Source organism: Phyllopteryx taeniolatus, chromosome 18 (genome assembly GCF_024500385.1).
Source record: "Phyllopteryx taeniolatus isolate TA_2022b chromosome 18, UOR_Ptae_1.2, whole genome shotgun sequence".
Lineage (NCBI taxonomy): Eukaryota > Metazoa > Chordata > Actinopteri > Syngnathiformes > Syngnathidae > Phyllopteryx > Phyllopteryx taeniolatus.
The window spans coordinates 8,499,347-8,516,348 of NC_084519.1; the positions used below are offsets into that span (position 1 = coordinate 8,499,347).

The following is a 17,002-nucleotide window of genomic DNA, read 5'->3' on the forward strand; positions in this document are numbered from 1 at the left end:
GATTGTAAAAATGTACATTGCTCTATATTTTAAGACTCGTATATGCTGGCTGTGGTACATATTTAGATTTTTTTGTCTTATTTTGAAACTTTGGTCTGTAGTTATTAAAACTTGACCAAATGGCAAGGGCAACAAATCTGATTGGACGAGTATCGATTACGTACCCAGTAGCTTCATGAGCTCGCTGAGCTCTATTGATTTGGTAAAATTTTGTTTTATTTATGATAGACTCATGAGATGAGGAGGTATTGATTTCAGTATTAAATAAATTAAACCAGAAACTTGGCAAAATATGTACGTTTAAACTAAAATAAATAATCAAAAAACAACAAAGGATAACAAAAGGCAATAACAAAATAATCCATCCATCCATTTTTAACACCGCTTATCCTGGTTCGGGTCGCGGGACGCTGGAGCCTATCCCAGCTGACTTCGGGCGAAAGGCGGACTACACTCTGAACTAGTCGCCAGTCAGTCGCAGGGCACATATAGACACGGACAACCATTCGCACTCACATTCACACCGTCACTGAGTGGGAACTAAACCCACGCTGCCCACACCAAAGTCAGGCGAGTGTACCACTACACCATCAGTGACTTGCAATAACAAAATAATAAAAGATATTTCGCGGAATGACAAATACATTATATATATATATATATATATATATATATATATATATAATGTGCGCATCATTTTATAATCGTAATAGCAATTATATTTTATGATAATATTACAAACTGTGCCTTTTAAAAATATGTTCTGCGGAAACCTGGTGACGTCAGCATTTCCACTTCCGGGTCATGCGTCCTCATGCGAGCAGCATGGCGTCCAAAAACAAGTACGGAAAAAAGTCGAAAGCTGGTAAAAACTGGACAAGTCAGCCCGAAGAGAACAGAATGGAGGAGGAAAACTGCGACGAAGGGAACAACAATACAAACATGGTAGCCAGTAGACGCCAGGCGGGGGCGGACGGGTTCAGTCTGGAGGAAGTTCTGTGGCTCGGTGGCACTCAGGCGAGTCCAAGCAAACATTCGTCTAATGTATTATGTATTATTATTATGAATGTAATTCGTATAATAGGTGGCAAATGTAATCACTGTACTTGAGCAGAAAAAAAGATACTTGTGTGAAAACATCTAGTAAAAGAGGAAGTACTTATTCAATTCCTGTCCCTAATTAAACGTAAACATGATCACAAATGAAACGGCTAATCTATCCAAGAGTCTCAGGGCATACATTTTGAATAGACAGTGGCTATTAAGAGACAGTCAGCGTAAGCTGTACTTCAGCACAGCTTTCGTAAAGAATTTGAATTGATATATATAATATGAATTGTTGTTTTACTTTATGAATTATTGTTGTTGTTGTTGTCTGCAGACCGACTTCATGCTCCTGTCCAACTTGGACGCGTCCGCTGACATGGTGGACGGAGGGAAGAAAGGTGCCATAGACGACCTGGAGGAAGGAGAACTGGAGAAGTTCATCACTAAATTGGGCATTCAGCAGCTTGCCAACCTGACGGTCCTCCCAGACGAGACGGAGGAAGAAGCAATTCCTAAGAAGGAGCTTCCAAAGTCCAAAGCGGAGAAACCTGCTGAGGAAAATGCTTCCAAGCCAGAGCAGCGGCTTCCTGAGGTGCAGAAGAAGAAGAAGAAGAAGAAGAAGAAGGAGAAGACGAAAGGAGCGGCGGTGGCCACAACATCTGGGAAACGGAGCAAACAAAACGTGTTTGAGTTCCGTCAGAGGAACGTCCTGCTGGTCAAACCCGGAGGGAAATGGTTTGACTTAGAATACAGCGCCGAGGGTTCCACTGTCCCGCAGGATCCCGGCATGGTGTCGTCCTACAAGACGCTGGCGCAGCAACTGTACGAGGCCGACGTGGAGCTCTACAAGAGCAAGAAGAACCAGAAAGGAGCCAACTCTACCTGGATGAAGACGGTGGTGTCGGCCGGCGTTCTGGCCGACAGGATGGCGGCAATGACGGTTCTGATCCAAGACACGCCAGTGCACATGCTAGAGCACGTGGAGAGCCTGGTGTCCATGGTGAAGAAGAAGGGCAATCGGCGGATGGGGCTGATGGCGCTGGAGACGCTGCGGGAGTTGCTCCTGTCCGACCTGCTGCCGGAAAACAGGAAGCTACGGCCTTTCGACCAGCACCCGTTTGACACGCTGGAGGAGCTGGCGAGCGGCAACCGCGATGCCCGCGACCGCCGTCTGCTCCTCTGGTACTTCGAGCACCACCTAAAGCACCACGTGGCGCAGTTCGTGGCGGCGCTGGACGCGTTGGCTCACGACACGGTGGCGGCCACCAAGGCCAAGGCGCTGGCCACTGCGTACGAGCTGCTGTGCCAGCGCCCCGAGCAGGAGCGGGCGCTGCTTATCCAGCTGGTCAACAAGCTGGGCGACCCAGAGTACAAGATGGCGGCCAAGGCCTCGCACCTGCTGGAGACGCTGCTGCACCGGCACCCCAACATGAAGGTGGTGGTGTGCTGCGAGGTGGAGCGCCTCATGTTCCGCGCTAACATCAGCGCCAAGGCGCAGTACTACGCCGTGTGCTTCCTCAGCCAAGTGCACCTGAGCCACGACGAGGAAGCGTTGGCGGCCAAACTCATCGCCGTCTACTTCTCCTTCTTCCGAGCCTGCGTCAGCAAGAAGGACGTCGAGTCCAAGATGCTCAGCGTGCTGCTGTCGGGCGTCAACCGGGCGTATCCGTATGCCGGGACCGGAGACGAGAAGGTGAAGGAGCAGATGGACACGCTGTTCAAGGTGGTGCACCTGGTCAAGTTCAACACGGCCGTGCAGGCGCTCATGCTGCTCTTCCAGGTCATGGACGCCCAGCAGAGCGTCTCTGACCGCTACTACGTGGCCTTGTACAGGTAACTCGGGCTGCAACCTTATTCAAACGCAGTAGTCCCTCGTTTATCACAGGGGTTACAATCCAGGCCACCTCCGCAATTGAAAAAATCCGTGAAGTTGCGACCATATTTTGGATCAATTCTATATTTTTTGTTCTCATATTTTGTCTATATTTTAAAGTGTAAATGACATAAATGACAGCGAATGTTCAAGGTTTGGGAATTGGGATCATTTTACACTGGGGGAAAAAAAAGATTCAGTACAATGTGTCTACTGCAAAGCAGAACTGGCTTAAACAACTGTGTCTACATTGTTAGCTGATTTAATATAGCCAAACACTGCTAGTTGGAACGTATTGTAATGCCCCTCAGGTGGTCAAGGATAGACACATCGCGTTGACTGGCTAACAGTTAGTCTGTTAACAGCCAGCTGCTACCTGAGCTAACAACAGCTGGTGCGTTCGCTGATGCCCACGTCACTCACCAGGCCAGGCTCCCTGCCTTTTAAAGCCACACACACACACACATTTAAAGTCACACATGTTACAGTGTAGAACGTGGGGATGATGACCCCAAGTCGACAAAAATAATAATTGCACCTCACATGCATATTTTGTGTTGGTTTTGCTGTTTAATAATGCAAAACTAATTTTCATGCGATTACTCGAATAATCGATAAAATAATTGCGTCTAAAAATATTCGATAGCGTAAGCTCTACCGAGTATATGATACTTCTGCATAAAAGTGAAGAGCGTAGTGTGCATAGTGAGATTGGTTCCACACGGTGCTGAAGTTCTCAAGTGCTGGTCCGACCTTCTCTTCTTCTTCTCCTCCTCCACAGGAAGCTTCTGGATGCGGGTCTGTCGACATCATCTCGTCAAAACATGTTCCTCAACTTGCTGTACAAATCCCTGAAAGCCGACACGGTGCTGCGTCGCATCAAAGCCTTCGTCAAGCGTCTGCTGCAGGTCAGCGCAGAGCAGGGCGCCACCTTCGCCTGCGGCGCCCTCTTCCTCGTGTCCGAGGTCATGCGCGCCAAGCCGGGACTCAAGACGTTGCTGCAGGAGGAAGGAGTAGGAACACCTTTCAAAATCAACATGACACACGCAACATTTCAGAACATTTTAGGAACATTTTATAATCTTGAAGACCATTTCATAGCATTTCATAAAAAAGTTTTTCATAATGTGTAAAAATTAAAGGCTTTTGATGTCAAAATAATGATTTATTTACCAATATGCAACTAAAAAAGCTGTCGTAAGCGACGCTGACTCAACGCATGGCTCGAGTTGAACGTCTGTGTTTTTTTTTTGACAGGCCGTTCGCCATTCACTCCATGAACTGCGGCATCTTTTCTCACAATTGCGGCACATATTTTCTATTAACTACTCCATACTCTGTTTATATTATGCAACTATATACTCTGTTCGAGCGTGAGGTGCCAAAACTTGTCCGACTTCTAACATGATAGCATTTCTCTCCCTTATGATCGACATGACACGCCAAGGTTGGCCACCGATCTTGATCTTCTACTCAAAAGCTGTGAATGTGTTAATCACATTTAGCAACATTTCATAACATTTGTCAACATTTCAAAACATGAAATGTGTGTTTTATTAAGGATGCAGAAGAGTCATTCAAAGACCTTCCTGACGAAAAGGAGGATGATGATGATGATGAAGAGGAGCACTTCACCGACGCCGACAAGGTGGAAGAAGCGACAGCAAGCGTGCAGAAGTCCAAACCTGCGGCATCGTGGGTACATCATCAGAACCTGGAAGGTCTGACACACACACACACACACACACACACACACACTCAGCGTGTCAATGCTTGCTTGATTGATTGATTGACTGACTTGACTGACTTCCTGTCTGCAGGCAGTAAACAAGTGAAGACGTATGAGCTGCTGCACAGGAATCCGTTATTCTGCGGCGCAGACCACAGCGCATTGTGGGAACTCCACAGAGTGAGAAACAGAAAAGACATGCACACACTCCATCTTTGTAGTCCTTTGTTTAAAAAGCATCAAGCCTTCATGTTTGTAATCTGTTGTATTTGCAAGCATGGAGACTCTTGTGTTTATAGTCCTTTTTTAAAAATCTTTAGAACTCAACCCTAAGTTTTTGTTGTTGTTGTTGTTCTTTAACAAGCGCCGGCACGGTGAACAACTGGTTAGCACATCCGGCTCACAGTTCTGGGAACCGGGGTTCAAATCCCGGCCCCGCCTGTGTGGAGTTTGCATGTTCTCCCCGTGCCTGCGTGGGTTTTCTCTGGGTACTCCAGTTTCCTCCCACATCCCAAAGACATGCATTTATTGAGGACTCTAAATTGCCCGTAGGTGTGAATGTGAGTGCGAATGGTTGTTTGTTTATATGTGCCCTGCGATTGGTTGGTGACCGGTTCAGGGTGTACCCCGCCTCCCGCCCGAAGATAGCTGGGATAGGCTCCAGCAGCCCGCGACCCTAGTGAGGAGAATCGGTAATGAAAATGGATGGATGGATGTTTAACAAGCAGTCCATGTTAGTCTTTTAATGTTTTTATGCTTGAGGACTCCCATGTTTGTGGTCCTTTTAATGTGACAGTCTATTTGTACTTCATCCATCCATTTTCTGAGCCGCTTCTCCTCACTAGGGTCGCGGGCGTGCTGGAGCCTATCGCAGCTGTCATCGGGCAGGAGGCGGGGTACACCCTGAACTGGTTGCCAACCAATCGCAGGGCACATAGAAACAAACATCTATTTGCACAGTCATGCCTACGGGCAATTTAGAGTCTCCAATTCATGCATGTTTTTGGGATGTGGGAGGAAACCGGAGTGCCCGGAGAAAACCCACGCAGGCACGGGGAGAACATGCAAACTCCACACAGGCGGGGACGGGGATTGAACCCGGGTCCTCAGAACTGTGAGACTGACGCTCTAACCAGTCGTCCACCGTGCCACCCTATTTGTACTTGTAGCCTTTAATTTTGTTTAGTAAGCATGTAGACTCTGTTTGTAGTCTTTTAATGTTTATTAAATATTACAAGGATCCATTTTTGTTGTTTTTCAATGTTTTCTGTTTCTTTCCTCAGTTGGCGCTACACTTTCACCCGTCAGTGTCGCTCTTTGCTAAAACTCTTCTGCAGGTGAAAAAATTATTCAACTTCATCTCACATATTGTTAGTGTTTACAGTCTTCATGTGAGAGTAATTTAAATTTACACAGATTTTTCTGGCTGTTTATTTGTTCTCTTGTAAAGTGATTAAAATCATTTCATGTGTCAAATGTGGATAGGAGGACTTCATCCAGTACTCGGGAGACCCCCTGCAGGACTTCACCCTCATGCGCTTCCTTGACAGATTTGTCTTCAGAAACCCAAAACAGACCAAGGGCAAACGTAATCAAAAACAACTTTCAAAAAAAATTTGGAACTTGAAATAGCAAAAATAAATGTTAAGTTGTTGTCTTGTAGAGAACACAGACACTTCAGTGATGCAGCCCAAACAGAGATCACATGGCATATCTTTAGCAGGTGAGCTCTTGCAATATGTTTTTAAAATGAATTTAGTTCTGTTCAATTTCATGGATGGATGGATCTTTTGTTTTGTGGATATGTTTTGTGTGTCAGTGAACAGTGAAGAGTTTCTGTGTAAAGAAGAAACTCAGATTTCTGTGGATGAAATCTTCTTTTATCGGTGAGTTTGCCGTCTTGTTTCTTGTTGACATTAGCAGGTGACACGATTTTTTTTATTTTTTTGGGGGGATCTAGATTTTTTCAAGTCAATGTCGTATGAAATCAATTCCCCCCCCCATTGAAATGAATTCAAATGACATCGTCCCATTCATTCTGAAATTCCATTTTGCTTATCGACAACTACTGCTGCTCAGATTTGATCTGCGGCTCAAAAAGTAATATTCATTCTTACCATGTATTTTGATTGTATTTTTTTAAAGACTGCTATGTGCTGTTGTAAGACCTGAATTTCCCCTGTGAGGATCATTCAAGGATCATCTTATTTGTCTGAAAGTGTTCTGAGCAAAGTGGTTTTTGCTTTATGTTGCCTTCCAGCTTCTTCAAGAAGCGTCAGCAGGAGAGGCGTCTTCACCGGCCTAAAACGGACGACGACAACGAAAGCGTGGAGGACGTAAACGACGACGAGTTTGAGAAGATCCTCGGTCAGTCCCCTCCTTTTCCAACATTCTCTTTCTTCTTTTTGTTGTTGTTGTTCTTTTTCTTCTTCTGCTTGTTGCTAACAAGTCTTTTTTTTAACAGACTCATGTGAAGCAGACTCGTACTTCATCGAGTTCCCAGATGAAGACTTGGACTTTGCTGGGTGAGCTAAACATTTGTCAGTGTGTGGTTAAAAATAAATATAGTACAATACATAAATATGTGAAAACACTCTTTATTATGAAGACATAAGCTTGGTTTTATAAAACAAACGTGAGGAAAAATGTGGGATGGTTTGTTGGAACCGAGGTTGGACCCAATTCCAAAATCCTAAAACCTTCAATCTTCTGCTAGAAAGCAAAAAAATCTCAGGAAGAGCCTACTAGAACATCTGGCGTTTATTTGGGGTTGATCAGAGGCACTTCAAATAGTGCCAGGTGTGTGCTGACTCCCATCAATTAACATGAGTTGGAATGTGATTGGTTCATTCTGAACAGAGACATCCCCACTTGTTAGAGGGTGTGCACACTTATGCAACCACATTTTTTACTTCCTTTTTTAGAGACTTTTTAAATTGCGTTTTACAGGTTGTAAATCACATTAATGGTGCACAGAGTTTGAAATAATTTATCTTGGTCTCTTTTTGTGTGCATTACAAAAATTTGCATTTGAACAGGGGTGTGTATACTTTTAGTACCCACATTGAAATTTGAACAACAGCTAATGGTTGGTCTCTTGAATTGTCAGGAACGTGAAAGGCGGCAAAAGAAAAAAAGGCGCCAAGGATGCGGACAACTCTGACGACTCGGACTTGGACAACCTGGATGACGAGGAGGTGTCGCTGGGCAGCATGGACGAGGAAGACTTCGAAAAAGACGGTGACGAACACGGAGGAACCTTCATGGATCCTGACGGAGATGATGATGAAGAAGGTAGAGAATGATTTATTGCCATCACGAAGGATCCAAATTCAGCAGATTAAAACATAACATAAATTCCTCAACATTTTTGTGAATAATCTCTTAAAACACTCAAGTTTTTGTTTGTCATTTCAGTTCCAGAGCTTGAAGCCGATGATGAAGATGTTGACTTTGGTGCGTTTACGAATGTTTAAACACAGGGGTGGCAAAGTCAAAGCATTTACATTAGCAACAGTCCTGCAATAGTTATTTCTATTTTTTCCCCTCAAATTTATTAATTAAAATGTATTTATTCATTTTTTTGTATTTTTCTAATTTCATAGTTAACTTAATTGAATTAATGACTGTAATTCTCAATAAATATCCATCAGAATACAAATAAACCACAGTGGCAGCTTAAAAAGTCCACTGTGAAACAGTAAAACTGTTTTTTTTTTTTCAAGAAAAAAACAAGCAAATAAGCAGGGGGTTTCTGTTAATAACGGGGCATAGGTTCACCAAAAAAACTCCACCAATAGTTGAAGTAGCAAATGCCAAGCCGCAAATATGCAGGCATCCACTGTATTTTATTAAAACTATTGTACATGTTTTATATTCACTTTTTTTTTTTTTTTTTTTTTTTTTATATATATATACCCTCATCTACAAATGACCAAGCCCATCTGTGTTTTAAAAATCAAATGCGGCTCTTGAGCACAAAAGTTAACCACCTGTTTTGCCATTGACGTCCATCATCATCATCTCCTCCTCCTAGATGATGAAGTTGACGTTCCAGACGTGACGCCGCGTTCCAAGAAAGTCAAAAGGAAGTCGACAGAGGAGCTCGACTTCTCGCAAACTTTCGGTTTGTTCTCGTTTGTTGTTTTCATAAATGACTTCATCAACTTGTTAAACTTAATTCATCCTTCCTCCATTTTCCCTTTCTTCCTGTCAGGCTCCAAAGCAGGAAAGAAGAAAAAGAAAGGAGAAAAAGACACAGCCGTTTTTGCAGCCGCCGAGGAGGTGCGAGATCGCACTCGCACGCACAAATCCCTCACGGCTTCTCGCAATAATCCATCCACTGAATGTGGTCTTATTGTTTGTTGTTGCATTATTATTTTTTTGTTGTTTTTAAGTTTGGATGCCTGCTGGAAAACAACGCCGGCGCCAAGTTTGACAACATTGGACTTAATGCCATGGCCAATACCGACAAAGCAGGTAAGAACAATCGATTATCAAATTAATTGACAATCATTTTGATAATCGATTAATCGTTTTGAGAAAGTGTTTAACTTTAAGTTGTCCAAATCCTCTGAATTTCAGCCTCTCAACATTAAATACTCTAATTTCCATGAAAGCAGACAGATTATTTTTGTGTTGAATCAAAATAAGACATTTGCAAACTTCTGTTTTTACTTTGGAAAACAATTATCAACATTTTTGCTAATTTTCCGACAGTTGTTTTGGACCAAACCATTAACGGAATCATAATTTGTTTATTGATAAAGGGATGCATTTTTTTTTGGGGGGGGGGGGGGTTATCCAATTCATTGATTAATTGAAAAATGTATCAATTATTAAAATTAGCATTAGTTGCAGCCCTAATTGACGCCGCCCCCCCCCCCCCCCTTAGAAAGGTTTAGACTGGTTAACTCACTTAAAAATTGTTCCTTGGCGCCAAGTTGCCACAAAGTAATATTTTTACTGCTTTGGCCTGAGGACAAAAATAGCAAGTAGGTGAGTTTTTAGCAAATTACAGATAACAGGGTTTGGAAAAAACAAACAATAGGTGAGGGAAAAAAGAAAACATCAGCCTCCAAAACTCTCATATCACGTCTTTACATTTGGCATTAGAAAGTTCAAACAATTCTTATTGCAAAGTTCTTGTGCCTTTAAATTAATTTCCCGAGCAGAAGTGACCCAAACCTATTGTTCTGTCAGAAAGTTTCACACCAAATTGTGACCACTTCCCGTGCAGGCGTGAAGCAGCTGAAGTGGGAGAGCCAACGTGACGACTGGATCCATGACCGTGATGCCAAGACGCTACGCAGGAAGAAGGCCATGTTCAACAAGAGGAAGCAGTTTGGACGGGGGAAGATGTTGATGACGATTACGAAGGGGAACAAGAAGAAGAGGAAGTAGTTATCAGTGGTCATCAGCATCCGTCGGGTGGGTGGACCAATCGAGTTGGTCTCTCTGCCGCACGCCGTACACGCCCGCCAGCTCGTTGGACTTGTAGTAAACTGTTAGGGAAGAAAATATTTGTGGCGTCAGGAACATTATTGGTCGGATCACAACAGGAACTGTGTGAGGTTGACATGGTGACATTTCCTGTCCCAGCTGCAGTGTAAAAACGACTGCTGCTGATGTCTTCATGACCTCCACCAAGACCGATCTAAATGCACCAAATTATACATGATGCATAATTTGGTGCTCTTCTAAATGAGTGTAAATGTTTTTACATTGTGTTCTCTCTCACCTTCCAGAATGGATGGAAACCTTCTCTTCATTGTGCTCCTGAAATCTGAAACAATTTCAATAAGACTGATATAAAAATATAGATTAAAACACAGTAAAGTAATGGAAGTTATTTTTTCATCAAGGAATGACATTTTGTGTGTGATTGACAGCTGACACACACACACACACCTTGGCTGGTGTTCATTGTGTGGAAGAGGGCATATGCTCCAAAGACGCCGAGCAGTTCACCCACAATGACAACTTTCATCAGCTTTTTGGCAAAAGGTGCTAAAGTTTTGGGAGACATCCTAAAGTACACAAAAACACAAAGAAACAAACATACTGACAAATCATCAAGTGTGAGTTGGGAAAATGATCTTAATTGATCTGGAAATTATTAATCTACTACTAATAAAGTTTAGTTCAAATAATAGGATAAGAGCTTTGTGTTCACAATTCACACTAAGTACATTTGTCATTATATTATAAATATGACAAACTAAGTACATTTGTCATATATATATATATATATATATATACACACACACGAGTTCATTCATTATTTTAGTACATTTAGTGTTTTTGTGTCACTGTTTGGTGCCGTGTCGTGACATTCGTCACGTCTTTTTTTGAGTGGGAGGTCATGTGAATTAAACTCACCTTTTGGTGCCGACAAAAGACCGCAAGAAGAAGCATTTAAAAATAGTTCTGGTTATTTAAAACAAATAATAATAATAAAGACTGCGGTTGTGTTGGGTGCTGAAGGTCTTTTTCGTGTCGACCGGTCAAGCTAATAGCTATCACAAGTCTTTGCTAACTACGGAAGCTCGCGCGCTGGCTTTCTGGCAAACTACACGAGTAAACGCGTTTTACTTTAATAATCATTAGCTAGCCTTTTATGAACAATTATAACATTTATTTACATACTGTATTAATACATTTCGTGTACGTCAAAATGTATTTTATTGTGTGAATATGATGTTTAGATACTGTCATAAACTCAATAAAACAAGCAATGCCGCAGTTCCTGTTTTAGGCAGCAGATGGCAGGCGTACTTCATGAGTTTCCTTGTTATTGACGTATTGATTTACAATTGGATTTTCAGTCTGAATGTGACGTGACGTCATTGATGACCAGGCCGGGTTAGATCGTGTGATCGTTTTCAGTTAAAATGCAGAAAAAGATGGTTTTGCCTAACTGTTTCCTCATATTCGTGTACATCAATAACAAATTCATGACGATTCCATCATTGTTAGAAAACAATTACTCACAAATTAGGCTCTTATTTGTGAATAATTGGCACTTATAATAAGAGTCAAACAATCAAATATTTTGTTGTGTTAGTTCGTGACCACGTCAAAATGTGACACTTCAATTCATTGCATGACTTTTTGCTCGAGTTCCATATGCTTTTCCGACACGGTGTTACATTTTAACAACAATTTTGATTTTTGATTGTACTATTCGTTCCGTTTTTTTTTTAAATCCCATTTGGATTTCTATATTGACAAGTTTCATGTACATTTTGCCATATGATTACAAATATTGAAATCGCCTCGCGTGTGTGTGTGTGTAGTGTCATGAATGCATGCAGGCAACAATCAGCCTATTGAAGAATACCATGACAACTGTGTGTGTGCGTGCGTGCGTGCGTGCGTGTGTGTGTGTGTGTGCGTGTGTGTGTGTGTGTGTGTGTGTGAGTGAGGCCATTAAAAAGTATTGAGGGGGAATAAATGGTTTAAATGCGGAGGCTGTGCAGCCTTTTGTGGCTTTGGGCTTATCGTGTGTTTGTTTGCACAGTTCGACCACCCAGCAAGATCACACGCGCGCGCCCGCACGCACACACGCGCGCGCACGTACACGTGCACACATGCTGTGAGGTGCAAAAATGTAAAGAAAAACAATAACTGCTGTTTAGAGAAGCAAAAACCAACCAAAGTGTGCGTTATTCCTATTAATTAACGTTGATACTTAAACAAATAACCCCCCCCCAAAAAAAAATCATATTCACTTTAGTATTCCTTCTCCAGTCACAAGTACATCATATGAGATCATAAAACATTAATCCTAAAGTCTTGTATTTGTTTTGATCAACACTCCAAGAAACTAAAGAGAACGAAATCTTTCCTCAATGGAGAAACGTGCTGATTATAATAATCAGCATTGCCAAACAACACCTGACTGATTATTATGTCTCTTGTTATTTTGTTATTTAGTCATATAAGTTTTGAACATTATCCCTCTTAAAAACGTTCCATTCGTCGTTTTAAAGTAATCATTCATTTAAACCGGGTGAAATGAAATATAAAAGACACACATGAATGCTGTATGTATATTTTTTTTATGGCGTGCCCAATGTTTGAGCAAAGAACAAACATCATGACAAACGAATACAACTTTGTGATTTATACCCAAATACAACATGAACACATGATTTACTATTTATGACTGAATTCCCTCACGAGAAATTTCAACAAAGACAAAAATGCTGTTAATGTTGATAACTAGCACCCCTTGCGCCCCTTAAAATGACTTTATTTTAATTATTTGTTTTTTTTTTCTGTTACCCGTCGCCACTGCAGACAAAACATTTTGTTCTGGACTTGACTACGCGTGTCTTTAATCACATTCTACACGGTAATGATCCTTTTTGTAGATCACTGTCCAAATAGATACTCGTGTTTTCATATATTTATCATATCTATATGAATGACTCTTCTGCCTTTTTGCTGCTTTCATTGTGACGTGTAATGCCAATGAAATCTTACATGTAGCCTCCTCTCCATCGAGTGCTTGTGAGCTATTTTGTCGCATTGTTTTCAAGTCAAGAATTTGATTTGACGTATTGGATGAAAATTGTGGATGTTTGCGGTCCAAAGCGACTGATTGATGAGAGCGTTCCCGTCCAATGTGTGATTGACCCTCCTCCTCTTCCTCCTCCTCCTCCTCGTCCTCCTCGCACCTTTTTAACGGCCACGCGCCTCTCGTGCGTGCGCGCGTGTGCTCGTGTCAGGTGCGCCACTCCAGGCTCGCTTTAAGAACAAGAACAGGATTTTTCTTTTCAGTTTTTTTATGTTTGTTTTTACTTTTTTTTTAAATTCGCCCAACTTTTCAGGTTTTCTTTCATAACCTTTTTTTTTTTTTTTGTTAGTTTTGTTTTGTTTTGTTTTGTTTTGTTTTGTTTCTTTCGCCATGTCTTCTGGACGCGGCGGCTTCTCGGTCCGGGACCTTCTGGACCTGCCGGCGGGGGACTCCGCGGCGGGTACCGAAGACCCGGAGGGAGAGGAGGCCGACGCCGAGGAGAGCCCCGAGGAGGCTCCGCAGCCAGGCCGCCTCAAGCTGTCAAGTGAGCGCACGCGATTGAGAAAGCAAATGTTAATAATGGCAGCATGGTGCGCTAGTGGGTAGCGCGTTTGGCTCACGGTTCTTCGAATTCCTCGCGGTTTTCCTCCCACGTCCCTGCACTTTGTCCTCCGCAGTGCACGCGGGTCCGGGCGCGGTGCGCCGCGCGCGCAAGCGGCGCGTCCTCTTCTCCAAAGCGCAGACGTCCGAACTGGAGCGGAGCTTCCGGCAGCAGCGCTACCTGTCCGCCCCCGAGAGGGAGCACCTGGCCGGCCGCATCCAGCTCACGCCCAACCAGGTGAAGATCTGGTTCCAGAACCATCGCTACAAGACCAAGCGCTGCCTGCAGGAGGCGCTGCGGCTGCTGCGGGCGCCGCACAGGTTCGCCGCCATCCCGGCGGTTCTGCTGCGGGACGGGAAGCCGAGCGGCGAGCGCCTCGGGGGGAGCCCGCGCGACCTGCGGCTGGCCTTTCCGGTTCCGGTGTGCGCCTACGCGCACGCGCACGCGCCCGACCCCCAGCAGACCCTCGGACGGCTCACCTGCGGCTGGAACAACAACTGGACCTGATCCACAAGAAACACGTTTGCTTTTAATGTCATTAAAAAAAAAAAAAAAAAAAAGAGAATGGAATGTTTTTTCACGTTGACAGATTGGTGTGTAAATGTGTTTGTGATTTATTTTATTTTTTTCTAATGTTGCCTGCTGGAATAAAGTTTGTCAGTCAATCCAGACAGTTTTGTACTTTCAAAAAATGTACATATTTTTTGTAGCCTATTTTTTTTTTTATACACTTGTTACATTTATGATGCTGTTTATTTGATGTGCAGTAATTATGATGTAAAAATTGTCCCCAAAAGTAGGTGAATCTTATTATCTCAAATTGTGTTGCGTAACGCGCATGTTTTCCAATCCGCGTGTGTGTGTGTGTGCGTGTTATTTTGTGTGCGTGTGGTTAAAGTGATGGTTTGGTGGTGGTGACGTGGGGGAGGGGTTGGGGGGGGGGGGGGGGCAGCGTGGGCCCCCCTCGCCAGGGCATCCTTCCTCCCATGGGAGCTGTGAGGAAAAACAAGAAAAGAAGACTTCATTCGGACTTCAATACGTTTGATCATAGCTCATACATGTGTGTATTGTCTTTTATTGATTTTTTAAAAATTGATCAATATTATGAAATCAAATAAAAAACGAAGGCATTTAATCTGCGAGCATCACGACGTTTGATTGATACTTCACGCTCTCAACTTTTCAAATACAATTTGGACAAATGATCTGCTACGTGACACGCCTTTGAATTTGATCCAATTCAGTTACACCACAAGCACAATTTGGACCCATGTGACTTTGTTTGTTTGTTCTTGTTGTTGTTTTTTTGGTGTGTAAAAAGATCTGAGCCCAACTTGACTTCTTATTCAACCTGACGGTATGACGCTGCAGTACATTATATCGGGTAACCACGCGCACGGCATGCAGCAACATTTAGAAACAAAAGTGCACGGTCAAATTCATTCGAGGGACGTGAGTAACATTCAGCCTATAAATATCAACAACAGACAATCAGCCTAGTAACAAGCAGTGTTTAGTCAATGAACATTTCTCTTCAAAGAAATATCGAAAACTTGCCGACGGCTGTGTCAATAATGACTCATGTATGAAATAGTCTAGTTAAAAATATGTGTACATATGTGTAAATACTGTATATAAAGGCAACCAATCATCAAAGGGAAGATTCACAATACTTTTCGGTTTGTGCAAAGGCCTGTGACGTCACGTCTTCACGGGGAAACACGTGCTTATGACGTCAAATAAGCACGCGTGAACTGATTTACTACAGAAATATACAATATTGCAACAAATAATTTTTCCTTAGGTTCATTTCATTCTGTCATTATTATTATTATTATTATTATAATATCTCCGACATGTCAGGCCAAATGCTTTCCACCAAGCCAGTTTATCAAGATGACGGCAGGTGGCAGCAGAAGCGTGACCAAATTACTGTAACACACACACACGCACACACACACACACACACACATTCTTGTCATGATGATTGCAGCATGCGCAGCGACGCTCTATTTAAGAGAGGAAATGATATCATTAGTAAGTTTCCCACTAAAGTCAGAAGGCGCCAGACATCATCATCATCATCAGTAGCATCATCATCATCATCATCATCATCAGCAGCAGCAGCAGCAGCAGCTAAGGAGCCAAGGAAGGTCAACATCAAAGTTGGCAGTCCAACAGGATGTGATGTCACTGATACTTCTCATGACGCCAACTGTTCCTTATCGATTCCTTTCATTGTCTACATGCCCTGACATTGACTGGCGACCAGCACGTTGTTTGTCCTTAGTGTTTTATCGATTCAACATTTGAATTGTCGGTGAATGGCACCATCGCAGATGTGTAACGGTCAAGTCGAGTTGATTTGTATAGCCCTTAATCACACAAACAACAACAACAACAAAAAAGTCTCAAAGGGCTTCACACGGGGGCCGGCAACCGACAACTGTATTTTCCCCCCCACTATTGTTCAGTTCGTTCACTTTGGGCGTCCCAAACTCTATTGAGGACAAGCTATGGAAAACGTTTACAATGAAATTCTATTTATAAGGCGCACGGATGAAGAGGAGAAGGAAATGACGACTCAGGGGCGGCAGAACAACTTTCAGCTAAAAAATGGGCCCAGTGACGCATGCGGGCACCGTAATGGGTCGCTCCTCCGCCACCAAATAAGAAGTCGATCGCCGACGTTCTCATCAGCGACGTGCAGTTAGGTCGCTAGCTAGCTATGACTACACCACAAAATGCATTTTCTCTTTGGATAGTCCGCTTTAGAGCGCCTTGTTGTCTGACGTGAGCGCTCGCACGTCACATAGAGAATTTGGAAGAGTGAGGTCAAAAAGTTGTTTTAAAAGTTTTATTTTCACTTTAGAGGTACTGCAAAGTGAGTTGAGGAGTTTCATTTCGAATAAAAAAAAAGCTGCTTTGCCGCCATGCTGTAGCATCTGCAGGCAATTATAAAAATGTCTGCAAAGGGCGTCGATTACGCGCAGATTTTTGCTTTTCCAGTGACAACTGCTTGTTCACCGCTTTTCAATATGCATCGTGGATGCACAGATTCCAACAATGCTACAAAATGGCCAACTCACTATATACAGTCGGGCACAGTATAATGCATAGGGAGTGTTTTCCAGCACTATTTAAGTCAACTCAACTTAATTTAAAGAGCACTTTAAAACAAAACAAAAACGACCTCAGCTGTAACTTCAATCGAAACGAACACGATGA

At 42.9% G+C, this 17,002-nt stretch overlaps 3 protein-coding genes across 3 annotated transcripts; 2 read left to right on the top strand and 1 right to left on the bottom strand.

Moving 5' to 3' along the window:
- The first annotated feature begins 776 nt into the window (after positions 1-776).
- cebpz (CCAAT enhancer binding protein zeta) lies at positions 777-10,052 on the top strand. The gene is made up of 17 exons (XM_061754532.1): positions 777-1,017; positions 1,382-2,880; positions 3,702-3,933; positions 4,482-4,641; positions 4,741-4,829; positions 5,933-5,986; positions 6,135-6,237; positions 6,313-6,372; positions 6,469-6,535; positions 6,910-7,016; positions 7,114-7,174; positions 7,759-7,943; positions 8,067-8,105; positions 8,686-8,775; positions 8,866-8,933; positions 9,047-9,128; positions 9,889-10,052. Exons 1-17 carry the CDS (start codon positions 805-807, stop codon positions 10,050-10,052), a joined length of 3,273 nt encoding a protein of 1,090 aa, XP_061610516.1. The 5' UTR covers positions 777-804.
- Positions 9,593-11,202, bottom strand: LOC133468524 (protein CEBPZOS-like). Its single transcript, XM_061754533.1, has 4 exons — positions 11,031-11,202; positions 10,560-10,678; positions 10,390-10,434; positions 9,593-10,153 (listed from the first exon to the last, which is right to left on the bottom strand). The coding sequence occupies exons 2-4, from the start codon at positions 10,675-10,677 to the stop codon at positions 10,056-10,058; spliced, it is 261 nt and encodes an 86-aa protein (XP_061610517.1). The 5' UTR covers position 10,678; positions 11,031-11,202; the 3' UTR covers positions 9,593-10,055.
- A 2,361-nt stretch (positions 11,203-13,563) lies between these two features.
- Positions 13,564-14,657, top strand: LOC133468698 (homeobox protein Nkx-2.2-like). The gene is made up of 2 exons (XM_061754904.1): positions 13,564-13,717; positions 13,773-14,657. The coding sequence occupies exons 1-2, from the start codon at positions 13,564-13,566 to the stop codon at positions 14,279-14,281; spliced, it is 663 nt and encodes a 220-aa protein (XP_061610888.1). The 3' UTR covers positions 14,282-14,657.
- The last annotated feature ends 2,345 nt before the right edge of the window (positions 14,658-17,002 follow it).

Excerpts from the sequence above, each read along its gene's own strand:
- LOC133468524 (XM_061754533.1), bottom strand. The coding sequence starts at position 10,677 with ATGTCTCCCAAAACTTTAGCACCTTTTGCCAAAAAGCTGATGAAAGTT. Across the intron at positions 10,435-10,559 it reads CACAATGAACACCAGCCAAG|ATTTCAGGAGCACAATGAAG; the intron begins GTGTGTGTGTGT and ends AAATTGTTTCAG. Across the intron at positions 10,154-10,389 it reads GTTTCCATCCATTCTGGAAG|TTTACTACAAGTCCAACGAG; the intron begins GTGAGAGAGAAC and ends CTTCCCTAACAG.
- cebpz (XM_061754532.1), top strand. The coding sequence starts at position 805 with ATGCGTCCTCATGCGAGCAGCATGGCGTCCAAAAACAAGTACGGAAAA. Across the intron at positions 6,373-6,468 it reads ACATGGCATATCTTTAGCAG|TGAACAGTGAAGAGTTTCTG; the intron begins GTGAGCTCTTGC and ends TTTGTGTGTCAG. Across the intron at positions 8,106-8,685 it reads TGATGAAGATGTTGACTTTG|ATGATGAAGTTGACGTTCCA; the intron begins GTGCGTTTACGA and ends TCCTCCTCCTAG.
- LOC133468698 (XM_061754904.1), top strand. The coding sequence starts at position 13,564 with ATGTCTTCTGGACGCGGCGGCTTCTCGGTCCGGGACCTTCTGGACCTG. Across the intron at positions 13,718-13,772 it reads AGGCCGCCTCAAGCTGTCAA|TGGGTAGCGCGTTTGGCTCA; the intron begins GTGAGCGCACGC and ends ATGGTGCGCTAG.